Raw genomic sequence first — 13,485 nt, forward strand, 5'->3', positions numbered from 1 at the left:
GCCCCGGTCAAAAAGTTGCACCAAGAGATCCCACTTACAGCGAGGCTTCTTACCGCCCCAGACAAACGTCAGCAGGGAAGACTGAAGAGTGCGAAACAGTGCCAAATTTAATTTGATGGGGATATTTACAAAAAATAAAGCAACTTGGAGAGAAAGGCCATTTTTACAACAGCTATCCTGTCCGCCAAGGATAGAGGCAAGTGTGGCCATCGCTCAGCTAAGTCAGTGATGCGCGTAACCGTGAGGCCATAGTTCTCAGAAATGACCACATCTGGATTTCTGTGTAGCCACACCCCAAGATACTTCACAGGATCCGACGTCCAGGTCAGCGGGAATTCTATGTCCACTTCTTTCGTATTTGCTGTAAGGGGAAATACCACAGATTTTGAACAGTTTATCCCGAGACCCAAGAATCCCTCGAACTTTACATATTCCCTGAGAAGCGCAGGTATATGCACCGCAGGTTCACGGACATAGAGTAGCATGTCGTCCGTATAAAGAGAGACCACTAGCGGTCTCTGCCGAAACCGCAAGGCAGCCGCCGCGTGTTTTTGACGCAATTTACTGGCTAGAGACTCCAGGGCTAGCGAGAACAGCATGGGTGATAGGGGGCACCCTTGCCATGTACCCCTCCCAATGGGGAATAATGAAGACAACCACCCATTGACCCGAACCCGAGCCACAGGGGAATCATACAATACTCTGAGCCATTGTAGGAAGAACGGCGGGAATCCCATCCTAATAAGCACAGCAAACATAAAAGGCCATTGTAGGGAGTCAAAAGCCTTTGCTGCATCCAGCAGCACAGCAACTGCCTGGAAATCAGGATCGAAGTGGTGTAAGGTAGAGAAAACAGTACACAAATTGTGAGCCGTGGAGCGTGCTGTGACGAACCCCGACTGATCCGGTAGAACCAGAAGGGGGACCAATGGCTGTATCCTGATGGCAATCATTTTTGCAAGAATCTTTGCATCTATATTAATAATCGAAAGGGGCCGATACGACTCGCAAGATTGGAGGCCTTTTCGGGTTTCAACAATGTAACGAGTAAAGCTTCCGCATTTACTTCTAAAAGTCTAGGGGCAAGGGACGACACATACGCCCTATAGAATTTGCTAGGCAGTCCATCGATGCCTGTGGCCTTGCACGTCGGAAGAGACATTATAGCCTCCTTAACATCGTCTTCGTCAAATGGTTGCATGAGATACTCGCAGTGCGAATTAGAGAGCCACCCCAACGCAACATCGTCCAGGTATGCGTTAATTTCTGCAGTCAACAGAGAGGCGCGCGTGGCATAAAGACGGGTATAGAACTGCAAGACTGTATCGCAAAGCTCAGCTGTCGAATAGTGGGCTACCCCGTCTTCATCTACCAGCTCCGTTATATGCTCCTGACGGCGCGGTTCAGCTTTTTGTGCCAGGGAGCGGCCAGGCCTCCTCCCTCGCCGTAATAGCGGGCAACTCTTCGGCCGGAGCAATGCAGGAGCTCCTGGTCAACTGTTTCATTATATTCTGAAACAAGATCCCGCACTGCAGCTAGTTTAGCGGTAGACGGATCAGATTCATATTCACGCTCTAGTTTGGAAATATCAGATCCGCCGGATATCTCGTAGCACCCTGGATTGAGCCCCTATAAACGTTCCCCGGATAGTCACTTTAAATGCCTCCCAAACCAGCCCGCACTATCTACTGATCCCTCGTTTTCCTTTAAAAAGTGTTGAATCGCCTCAGCAATAGTCTGCCGAAAGACCGGGTCTGTGAGTTCAGAGGGCTGTAGTCGCCCCTCAAATGGCGGTCGCTCACAGGTGGGAACCTATAAGTGAAGGAGCACGGGGGAATGGTCAGATAAAGTGCGGACTTCATGTTGCACCTCCACTACCCAATTACAGACTCTCTCCGAGACAAGCCACAGGTCTATCCGGGACCAGGACCCATGGACTGAGGACACGAAGGTGCCCTACCGGTCAGTGGGATGGCAGCTGCGCCAAATGTCACACAAAGGACCTGCATCCAGTAGCCCCAGCAGAACCTCAGCAGCGCGTCTCGGTCTAGTTTCGCCGCTACCCATTCTGTCCACTGCTGCATCCAAACTAACGTTGAAATCACCACACCACATGATTTCAGCAGGAGGAAATGCAGAAATTCTGCGCCATACATCCGAATAGAAGGAGGGCTCGTCCGTGTTAGGGCCATACACATTCACCAGCAGCACATTTTCACTGCCCAATCGCACATGTAAAATTGCCACCCGTCCACAGTCATCCACGTCAGTGCGAATCACAGTGAATGGAACACCTTTTTTCACCAGCGTCAGCACCCCCCTAGAGTAGGTGGAATAAGAGGAGGAAACTCTGGCCCCCGTCCAGCGTACCCCCACTTTCTTAGCCAAATCATTGGTGAGATGGGTCTCTTGCAGTAGGGCTATTTGCACTCCCAAGCGGTCTAAATAGGCAAATACTGATCTTTTTTTTTCTGGGTGAGTGAAGCCCGCGTACGTTCCAAGAGAGAAGCTTAACTGTACTATTCATGGTTCATAGCCATCTGTAACAAGGCACCTGCGCAATAAATCATGTAAGACAGATCCAAAGTACCACGGTCTACCAGCTGGGTGTATACCTAACACAGCTACCATACCATTCTGCCTGCTCCAAAACCGCCACCCCAGCCCCCCTCCCACTTCAGCGACCCCAACTTGCTAAAGCCATCCCCAATAAGTCCCCCCCACCCCCAACATACCCAACAAAGACAAAATGCATTCAGGGTACACCCGAGTTCAGGGGCACTGAGTGCTACTAGCCTCCCACGTAGTAGGAGGTGGCTGAGCAGGTCTAGTACTGCGCCAGAATAGTAATGCATCAATAACTTGTAGCAAAATGAACCTGCACACACATTCAACCGGGGTAGTAAGTCATCCCCCCAGCGACACACCATAAGAAGGGTCCACAAACCCCAAAGAGGCACACTCAAGGAGCCCCGAGCAACCGGTAGAGAGAAACCAGTAGCTTGAAAGCACAATAACTGCAGAGAATTTAGGGCATCCATGTTAATACAACCAAAAAACCAGTGCAAGCATTCTGCAAGAAGAAACATTGCATGAATCTAGGAATCAGTCCAAGCGGCCCACTCTAGAACATATTACAGCAGAGGTGGAACAGAGAGAGCACATATGTATGGCATCTTGTAATAGGTAACGTTTTGCAGCTCACAGCTACTCCTCCTCGTTAGTCTCATCACTGGCCTCACGACTCCTCCGCTTCAACTGTTTAGCGTGCTCCAAGGCAGCCTTGGGAGAGCAGAACATTTTACTATCCCCATCTGGGACTATGCGCAAACGGGCCGGGTAGACCATCCGTCTGCAGGAATTTTTTTACTGCGCCAAATTCACATGGACAGCCACCGTGAAATCAGGGAAGAAGGCAAGTTGGTTGCCCTGGTGTATGATATTTCCCTTATCTCTCGCCAGTCGCAATATAGTGTCACGGTCCCTATAGTTCAGAAGCCTGGCTATCACAGGTCGGGGAGGGGCCCCCGGGGCAGGCCTGGCTGCAAGGGATCTATGAGCGTGCTCCACCATGAACAGGCTGAAGAGTTGTTCTACACCAAAAACTTCAGTTATGAGTTTTTCAATGAATATCTCCATCCTCCCTACATTGGTGGACTCCGGCAGTCCTGTAATTCTAATGTTGGTACGCCGGGACCGCGCCTCCAAGTTCTCATTCTTAGCCTGGATAAGAGCCAGTACTTTCTCCATATTAAGCGTCTTTTCCGAGATTTCACCCAGACCGTCCTCCGCAGCTGACACCATCTGCTCCACCTCCCCCATGCAAGCGTTGTGTTTTTCTAGCTGAGATGACATGTGGTCGAGGCGGTGATTTACAGCAGCCATCGTGCCCTCAATTGACTGTAGACTGCGCTGCACGGCCAGCAATGTTGCCTCCAGGGTGGGTGGGGGCGTCCGCCGGGGCATCCGCCTCCGAGTCAGATGCAGCCTTCTGCGGAGTTCTAGAAGGTGTACGTGCCTCAAAAGTGAGGCGAGGCTGTGATTTATCCGTTCACCCCATGACTTCTCCTGCTTGAGGCGCTTCTTATGCCCCCGGGATGCAGTGTGATGAATGAGGCTCGAGGGGAGGCGTAGGGTCACTCGGAGCCTATAGTAGGGCAGAACCCCAGCTGAGACACTAGGCACCTGCCCGCAATCCCACCAGCCGGACAGCACACCCCCGGTTCCAAATGTGCCAGCAATCCGCTCAGTGACAACCAGTCTGCACAGGTAGCGGGTACAAATGCAAAGCGCCCCCAGAAGACTGGCTGAACGAGCCAGGGCACGGGCACCCAGCTTCAGTGATCTCGCAGTTCCCCACACACCAGGCCCAACTGTGTAACCCAAGAGTGCAAGGGGAGCAGGAGGCGCAGAGATACTCAATTGAGCTGCCTGGAACGCAATACAGATTCACCTCCCAGCGCTGTGTCAGGTGTATTCCTGGGCCCACTGATACGAGGCCCAACAGTGTGCTGACGGCTTCCCTCAAGGAGCTCCTCGCGTAGCAATGGCAGTGCCTGGCAGCATCCCCCAAAATACAATCAGCAGGGCCACACAATGTCCAGCAACCGTACAGCACTCCTCTGCAGGGGCCAAGAAGACAACAATACCACCCGCTGCAGAGCTTTTAATGCTGGCTCCACGGGGCACCACTCCCACGGCGCTCGCCGGAGTCTGAGAGCAGCCGGCTGCACGTGCCTCGCACAGCACAGATGAGAGCAGGCTGCCAGGAATATCCCCGCCGATTAGAGCACTAAATGCAGCAGAGGAGTAACCAGCCTCGACAGCCGGACCGTCACCATGCGCTTCTGCCAGCACACACAGGTAGCTCGATATTCCTCTCGCCGTTGTGTGCCCCCAAAGACGAGCCCCCGCCACCAGCAGCACACCCACAAGTGCAAGCCCCAGCTCGCAGGACGCAACCCAGCTAAGGCCCACACCCGCCTCCGCAGTTACAGGCCCCGGCCGAGCCACGCCTCACTTACCAGAGCCAACACCGCGAGCAGCGCCTTCACCAGGGGGTCCGAAGCACCTCAGTGCTGGGGGAGAGATCCGCAGCCAGGCGCACAAGTCTTTCGCTCCGGGAATCTCTGTCGCAGGAGTCGCCCAGCGCCAGCGGCCCAGAGTCTGCAGCAGCTCGTCAACGCGATCCAGCACCTTGGCGCGACATCGGTAGGCAGGCGCTGTTAGTGGGACATCACAGCGGCTGCCATTTTGTGTATGTGCGTCTGAGCCTCGCACTTCAGCAAACCAGTCTCCACAGCGCTCCTCGCCGCCCCGCAATGTCGCCAGTGTATGCCACGGGACCCTGCAGGTAAGCTTGGTCAGTTTCAAAGGTTAGATGCAGCTATTTCAGGCAGATAATGGGCGGATAGTGGCTCAGCCGGGCAGAGTTACACTAGAGTGCGGCCATCTTGCCGTGCGCCCTCTAGCGCCCCCGAGTATCCACATTTCTGATAGAATAATTACAATGAAAGGTGGTCAGTAGTATGGCATCCAACCTGGATACTCCTTTTACAATAGAGCAACAGTTACAATATAATAACATAAACATGTTGAACCTGTAAACATCAGCCCGTAACATTACAGCATATTGTGCTACGTGCTGTATAATGATCCATGCACCACACCCATCCAGCCACTTTTCATATTGCATAGTCCTTTGCATCTTTACCCTCCCTCTGATTTTGTTATCACAAAGCCTCAACATCTGTGGTTTGTGGCAGGGGAGGGGCGATCCAAAACAAGACCTCTGAAGCCTGCCCATGGTTTCCAAATTTTGGGGTGCTTCTGTGGGCAGCTTGTGCCTTAAATATAGGTTGCTCCTGACCCATGCACCAATCAAGACCCGCCTTCCATTCCCCCAGCCTGGGTGGTATCTGGGCCTTCCATACCTTAGCTAGGTCTCTTTTTGCCAGGGTGAGGCCAAAGAACAATAGATGCCTTTTATAGATATTACCACCTATTTCTTCTGTGATATGCAGTAGGGCGAGCTTTGGAGATAAGGGTATGTCCCACCCCAACACCGATAAACAAGTTGTGAGTCCCCTCCAAAATCTACTGAGTATAGTGCATTCCCAAATTGTGTGCATGAATGTGTCCTCTGCGCTAGCACAGCACAGGCAGGTAGGGGAGGGTGTCAGTCCTGCCCTCAACAGCCTATGTCTTGTAAAATAAGCGCTGTGCAAATATTTGAATTGGATGAGCCTTAGGCGAGAGGCGATTGCAGCGCCCCGCAGGGATTCTAGCGCCTCTGTCCAATCATCGTTATCGAAGGGACCAAGATCTACCTGCCATTTCTCCCTGAGTGAGTCTAGTGGAGTGAAGAGATTCGTCACCAGGGATTGATATATCTATGTGATCTTATGGTCTCCGAAATCACCCATGAATACCTTGGCTTCTATGGGGTTAAACTACGGTAGAGATTCCAAGTGTACAATATATGGGGAGAGGGCTTGACAAAATTGCAGGTACTTATAGAATTGTGAATGTGGCATATCAATTTCCGTCCTGAGCTCCTGGAAGGACTTCAGAGTAGTACCACACATAATGACACCCAGGATAGAAATGCCAATAGCATCCCAATCCCGAAACCCTGATAGGAAGGACATCTGTGGCAGAAGACTGCTCTGCCAGAGGGGCATCTCTCCCGTCAGTCATCCCCACCACCACATTCTGTGCAACAAATCTCTCTACTCCCGGAAGATCACACGTTTGGCAAACAGGTGACGTCAAAGCTCCCATGGTTTATGTAGGAGACAGTGAGGTAGTGTGTCACCCATCAGTCATTGTTCCACTCGATATGTCGGATCATTTCTTTTTCTGTACCACCAATCATTTAAAACCAGGTGATGAGATGATGCATAAGACGATTGGATGTCGGGGTTCGCTATCCCTCCACAGCACGTGGATTGGAAGCACCTTTTTTAGCGCAACTCTGATGACTTGGTCAGCCCAAAGAAAACAGCACAGCCCTGAATGAATCTGACGGAACCAGGCGGTTGGAATCCGTAAGGGATGATTTTGCAGGTGATAAAGGAGACGAGGGAGTGACACCATTTTAAAAATTGCCGATCTCCCAAGAATAGAAAGAGGCATGCGCACCTACGACTTCATCTCGGGCTGGGTGCGTGTCCAGACTAGGGTAATATTTTTCTCCCACTATATCGATTGGCATGACGAGAGGTAGATCTCAAGGTATTTAAACTCAGTTGTGGTTAGCATTAGCTCCCCAGCCCTGGCACTGATTCCTCCCGAAGAGGCCACAGTATAAATTTGTGGGTGTTCATAAATAGTCCAGAGGTCTCTCTGAATATTTGCATTATAGGGAGTAGTCGAGGTCCCGTCCGATGCGGCTCCAAATGAAAAAAGAAAAAATAGTCCCCATATAGGGTAATGCGGTCGGATATCCCTGCTTTGCTACAGTTTAAATGTCGTTTAAGTGTTTCTTGATGCTCAAATGGGTGTAATTTCTGATATTTATCCCTCATCTTCATTGTTTTATTTTGCTCACGAGAAAGTGTCAATCATAGTCATTGAAATGCCACTCATAATTACAATAACATTATGAAATTGTCACAAATCGCAATCTGAAACCTTGGCAGCTATGAACTCCTGATGCATGGTACTTGGAAGCGCTGTGTCAGCCTGTCTATACAAGTTCAAAACTGCACTGATTAGCAACTTGTAGTGAATAAAAGTAGATCTGGTCCAAGTAGTTTCCCTGTAAGTTTATTCCAAGTAAGATATTACTGCATAGAGCCCCACCAGGAGCAGCCTTCCTGCTGCTCAGCCCATCCACCAACTGACTCGCACACTCACCAACATTCCACTCATCAACATTCTCTCATCACAGACACACTGGCTGAGCAGCAGGTATAACAGATCTCCTTTCTTTATATTAAATACAGAAAGACTCTAAAAGGAATAACAATGTAGTCTGAAGCAAGCAAAGGATGGCATAGGAACAATAGCAACCAACAGAAAGATAACAAAACCATTGCCTCAAATAAGCAAGGCAGCAACGATCAAAACGCAAAAGCATGAAGATAAAAGATGGAAAATATCATGCACAGGAAATAAATTAGAAGGCGACAAAAAGGAACACAAGTAAGAATGCACTCGTGCACCATCTCCCTTTCTACCACAGCAAAAACATGCACAACTACACCACAAACCACAAACATACCCAGATACCTCAAACATGCTAACTGGCCAGGCAAACATTGGAAAAGTAAACAGAGTGCCAACCAGAAGGTGTCGAAGAAAACAAACCAACACACAACAGAAATTCACCCAAGCCAAAGCATGGGTGGAAAGTGTGGAAAGGCACCCCACACGAAACCAACGACATCACAGCTGCCCTTCACCCAAGCCCGAAGGATGGGTGGAAAGTGTGGAAAAAAGAAAACCCACACAAACCCAGAAAGGAACAACAAAGTTCCACATCCAACATCGTAGTAAAAATATGAACACGAATCACTTAGAAGCATAACACTCACTAATGAAAATCTGTCTTCTAATCAACCCTTCACCCAAACCCGAAGTAAGGGCGGTATGTGTGGAAAGGCTCTCCACACGGAACATGCGAAAATGCACAACACCCAATAAAATGTAAGAACAGCAATCATTAAGAATATGCTCACTCTAGGAAATACGGCTTCAACTTAGCCCTTCGCCCAAACCCGAAGTAAGGGTGGTACGTGTGGAAAAAAAAATCCACACAGAACATGTAAATGTGCACAACTCAACACCGAAACACGTAAGTAAGGGAAAGTAGCAAACACTAGCAAGAAGGCACACTCATCAAAATACGGCTTCAACTTAGCCCTTGACCCAAACCTGAAGTTAGGGTGGTACGTGTGGAAAGGTACTCTACAGGGAACAAGTAAACGGGCACAACACAGCACCCAATAAAATGTAAGAACAGTAATCATTAAGAATATGCTCACTCTAGGAAATACGGCTTCAACTTAGCCCTTCGCCCAAACCCGAAGTAAGGGTGGTACGTGTGGAAAAAAAAATCCACACAGAACATGTAAATGTGCACAACTCAACACCGAAACACGTAAGTAAGGGAAAGTAGCAAACACTAGCAAGAAGGCACACTCATCAAAAAGCCCTTCACCCAAACCAGAAGTTAGGGTGGTACGTGTGGAAAGATACTCTACAGGGAACAAGTGACAGGCACAACTCAAAATCCATCAAAAATGTAGGGAAAATAGCAATACACCTGACAAACTCCACGTTTCAGGTAATACACCTCAAGGAACACCACTCCCGGCAGTAAAAAACACACGCTGCAACTCAGAATCAAGCACACACCCCACAAAGCAGTAGAGTAAAACCCAAAGCATAAAACAGCACTCTCCACAAAAAAATTAATTAAGAAAAAGAGCATAGCAAATAACTATATATAAAAAACGAAGGCCAATGGATCAAGTGACCTGAAGAAATGAGAAAGAAACAATATGCAGTAAACACTCTGTGAAACATGCTAGAAGAAAATCACAATAAGCAAAACAGTAAAGCATTGAGCATTTGAAATAAAAACAAAATTAATAAAGAAACTGGTACTACACTCCAGTGAGCGACTCCTCACCCGAAGTACAGCACAGACCCCATGCACAGCTGTTATGAAGAAGTAGTGGGTCCAGAGCGTACTTTAAATAGGAATATCCAAGTTCCAGTGAGCAGATAAAGAAGAAAGAAAAAACTGCTCTGTGGTGAGCGAACTCTCACCCGAAGCACAATAAGACTTGGTAAATGACTCTCCTGATGAAAACAGGTACAGAGGTACTCTGAACCATTTCCGGAAAAATTCATGGATAGTACAGCCAAAATAGACACAGAAGCAAACTCTCTGGTGGACAAGAACAAATCGGAAAAAATAAAAATTCTACCTTCACCATGAACGAATTGTGAATGAAAAATAAAAACGTTGACAACCTCTCTCTTGTCCAGTGTTCATTGTTGCTCCACAATAGGACACAAATGCTGCAACCGACGTTCGGAGAAACACTCTACAGTCAGTAAACACAAGATGGCAGCCCATAGTTCACGCTGCACCGGATGGCTCACGGCACGTTGGTGCAGCAGGGCGTTCCTCAGCAGCTCTAAGCTGCATGGAAGCAACAACTTAAGAAGAGCTCCGTGGAAGACTCAGCAAGATTCCATGGAACAGCATGCACTCGCGTGCACTGAGAATGACACACGCTCTTTCAAACCGCACCAACAGCGGTTAAACTGTCACTAGTCCAGGGGCTGCCAGGGACCATGATACAAAGAAAATAAAACTTACCCGCAAAGTGCACCAAAAACGGCACAACAGTGCTTGAAGACGGTCAACAATAGACTGTAATACAGGGGTTTAGGACAAACATTTCCACAGTACGTCAGGGACTCCTGTTCCAAGACATACAATGAGAGCGACTAAAGGACAAGATGCGCTTCCTGGGTGCACACATGAGAATAGCTCTGTGGACAGCACGCAATACTTGGGGTTGCGGACACAGACAGTGAGAAGTCCTCCCATTAGTAGCTCTTAACTTCACAGACTTTGGGAACACAGGCAAAACTGTCCAGGGAAGAAAACATGACCAAATTGTGCTGCGAAGACAGGCAGCACGCTGAGGTGACCCAAAAGAATACATAAAGGTGGAGTAAAATGTCCCAAAACATGGCTTCACACAACAGCTTGGTTTCACACAGCGAAGAAAGACACAGCAAAGATTGGCACACTGGGTTGTGGGCGACCGATGTCAAGGTCACTGGTGGGGTTCAGGAGTGCCAGTTTGCTTAAAAAAAAAACAGCTGTTAGTTACATAAGAAGTTCCTTTACCTTGAAGTTTTTACAGGTTTCAAATTTCTGTAGAAAATATTTCCAATTGTCAAAGCTTCCATCAGGTAGGTGTAATACGCAAGTTCTTTTTAAAATCGTCGCCAAAATGTAGTGAATAAAAGTAGATCTGGTCCAAGTAGTTTCCATGTAAGTTTATTCCAAGTAAGAAACCAAGAGCAGCCTTCCTGCTGCTCAGCCCATCCACCCACTGACTCGCACACTCACCAACATTCCACTCATCAACATTCTCTCATCACAGTCACACTGGCTGAGCAGTAGGTATAACACAACTGTGGGCCACTTATTTCACTATCTGATTCACTGATGATGGCCAGGTTTATTTAGGTACCAGGACCTCTTTTCTGTGCCAGTTCGACTCTGGTGACAACAATTAAATCGCGACAAAAACAGACACAAATTTTCCCAACAAAAAGAAAAAATGTTGAGAATTCTAGACAACACTTTATTTCTCACACCACTGAGCTAAAGTTGGTAAAAACTGTTATTTTCTTACAAATCAGAACAAGCACTAGGCGTGGTGACATCACAAGAGTGACGGGGATCGGCCATTTTGTAAAACAACCCCGCCGAGAAACCGGTCAGGAGGAGCGTAATGAGCGCTTGGGTGGGCACGTGCGCGGAACGGTCGGCGTGGTTGTTCTGCTGTGATTGGCTGCAGGTCACGTGCGCTCCTCCAACTTGTTAGGTGTCGGATTCGTTTCTTAAGTCGTAGCTGGTGCTGCGCCCGTTTCCCGAAGGTGCCCTCCTCGAAGCACTTTACACCCCACGGAGCCCGTCATGCCCAACAAACGCCAGACGCGCAACGGATACTTCTTCTTCGTGCTGGAAAAGTTACCGGAGCTTAGGCGGCGCGGAGTGCCCGTGTCCGGGGTGCGCGATGCTGTTCCGCACTGCTCCGCCGATTGGGCGGTAAGTGGCTGGCGTTCTCGTTTTTGGGGTCTTCACATTTCCGCTTCTCGATGACAACTGTTACGGCCAGCACATTGATTCCGATATTTCTGTCACATGTTTACCTTACTGCTTGGCCTACCAGTTAATTCCCATCCCCCCTGTAACACTGGTCTCCAGGGCCTTAGACTCTCTCCACAGATTATATGTCGACGATCTCACCAATTTCCAAATCCTACTTACCATGACCTAAACCCGAGCACCTACCTTTCCCCTCAAGCAGCGTCTCAAAGCCCCAGACGTTATCCTTCCTGTTGCATCGCCTCTGCCCCTTCTTATAGCACCCCCCATGGATTTGGTCGTACATCTCTTTCCTTGTTCCATAGCTGGATCCGGAGTACCACGTTCCCTATACTCTCTATGCAGTTTCCTTCCCCCGACCGTTCCGCATGTCCTAGATACACAACCCGCAGCCATGCTCTTGCATTGCCGTTCCCGAGGCTCATAACCCCTTCCCACTTCTTAACACTCTCTGCGCAATTTTTGACCGTTTCAGAATGTAGGGAGGGTCTACTGCTAGAGGTGGGCGAGCTGCTGAGGGCTTGAGTCTGAAGCCTCACTCTGTCTGGCTCACATCGAGCCCACAACTAGCCGAGCTTTCAAGTGGGCTGCGTCTTGCCACTCTCTCTCTAACCACGCTCAAAGAGAGAAAAACAAAACATTTACAGTTAAGATAAAAAAGTAGAGCTTAAAAGATAACCATAAATTATACAAAACGGAACCAGAAAACCTAGATCACCTCATTTTAACAAAAATTGTGTGATCTTAGCCAATTATTTTCATTTTACCAATCTTTCTTTTATGAAAGTACCTCAAATTTGATATGCGAGTTCAGAATGCCACATCCATTAAAAAATGGTTTGATTTATTAGACTCTAATGTTGCACTAAGGTATTTCACGTATTTAGTTCTTCTATGGTGTAAAGTAAACATTCGTATCAGGAAGAATGTTTACCTTTCTGGGAAACTATTAGTTCTTGTCTTTATTTTAAAACATGTTGCGTTTGAACTGGCTTGTGAAATCTTCATCCATGCTTTTTATTTTTTTTAATCTTCCTTGTTGACAGTATTGTAATAACATGCATCATATATGCTAAATAAGCATCAAATATACACCTTACTGCACTGTTTTGAAAGTTTACACACCTATTTTGTCAATTGGGCTGTTAGGATCTGTGTTTCATGTCACTAATAGTTTTGTTTCAGTGGTATTAGTATTTTTTGTCGGTTTGCAAGAAGTTTTGTGTTACTTAAATTAGTCGGTTGTAAATGGTGTCTGCGGTATTGTAAAATGTTTTTTATTGAAACACCACAGGCAACTATAAATAAATAAAAAAACTTTGCAAGGAACATTATGGTACTATGGTCAAACATTCACAAGTTACAACCTACAATTTTGAATGCTCAAGTTAAAGTACTTCTGATGCAAATCTGTTAACATTATCTGTCCATTACCCGTGTCTAATTAAAATACCTGACAAAATGAATGCTTATGCCGTCGACCAAAGCACTTACCTCTCAGTGGAGTAGCAAATGCAGTCAAATTCTGTCTTGAAGAACCAACTATTTCTCTTATAAATGGACTATTCACAATTAAAGTAGTTGTGCCTAATTTCACACACGAATGAATACACCAT

At 47.7% G+C, this 13,485-nt stretch overlaps 1 protein-coding gene across 2 annotated transcripts in view; it reads left to right on the top strand.

Moving 5' to 3' along the window:
- The first annotated feature begins 11,492 nt into the window (after positions 1-11,492).
- Positions 11,493-13,485, top strand: part of MAEL (maelstrom spermatogenic transposon silencer) — a 1,256,240-nt gene continuing 1,254,247 nt past the window's right edge. For both annotated transcript variants that reach the window (XM_085621107.1, XM_085621108.1), the window contains exon 1: positions 11,493-11,809. In XM_085621107.1, the coding sequence (XP_085477233.1) occupies positions 11,678-11,809 (132 nt within the window). In that variant the 5' untranslated portion in view covers positions 11,493-11,677. The remainder of the gene's footprint in view (positions 11,810-13,485) is intronic.

This window comes from Triturus cristatus, chromosome 8 (genome assembly GCF_964204655.1).
Source record: "Triturus cristatus chromosome 8, aTriCri1.1, whole genome shotgun sequence".
NCBI classification, from domain to species: Eukaryota; Metazoa; Chordata; class Amphibia; order Caudata; family Salamandridae; genus Triturus; species Triturus cristatus.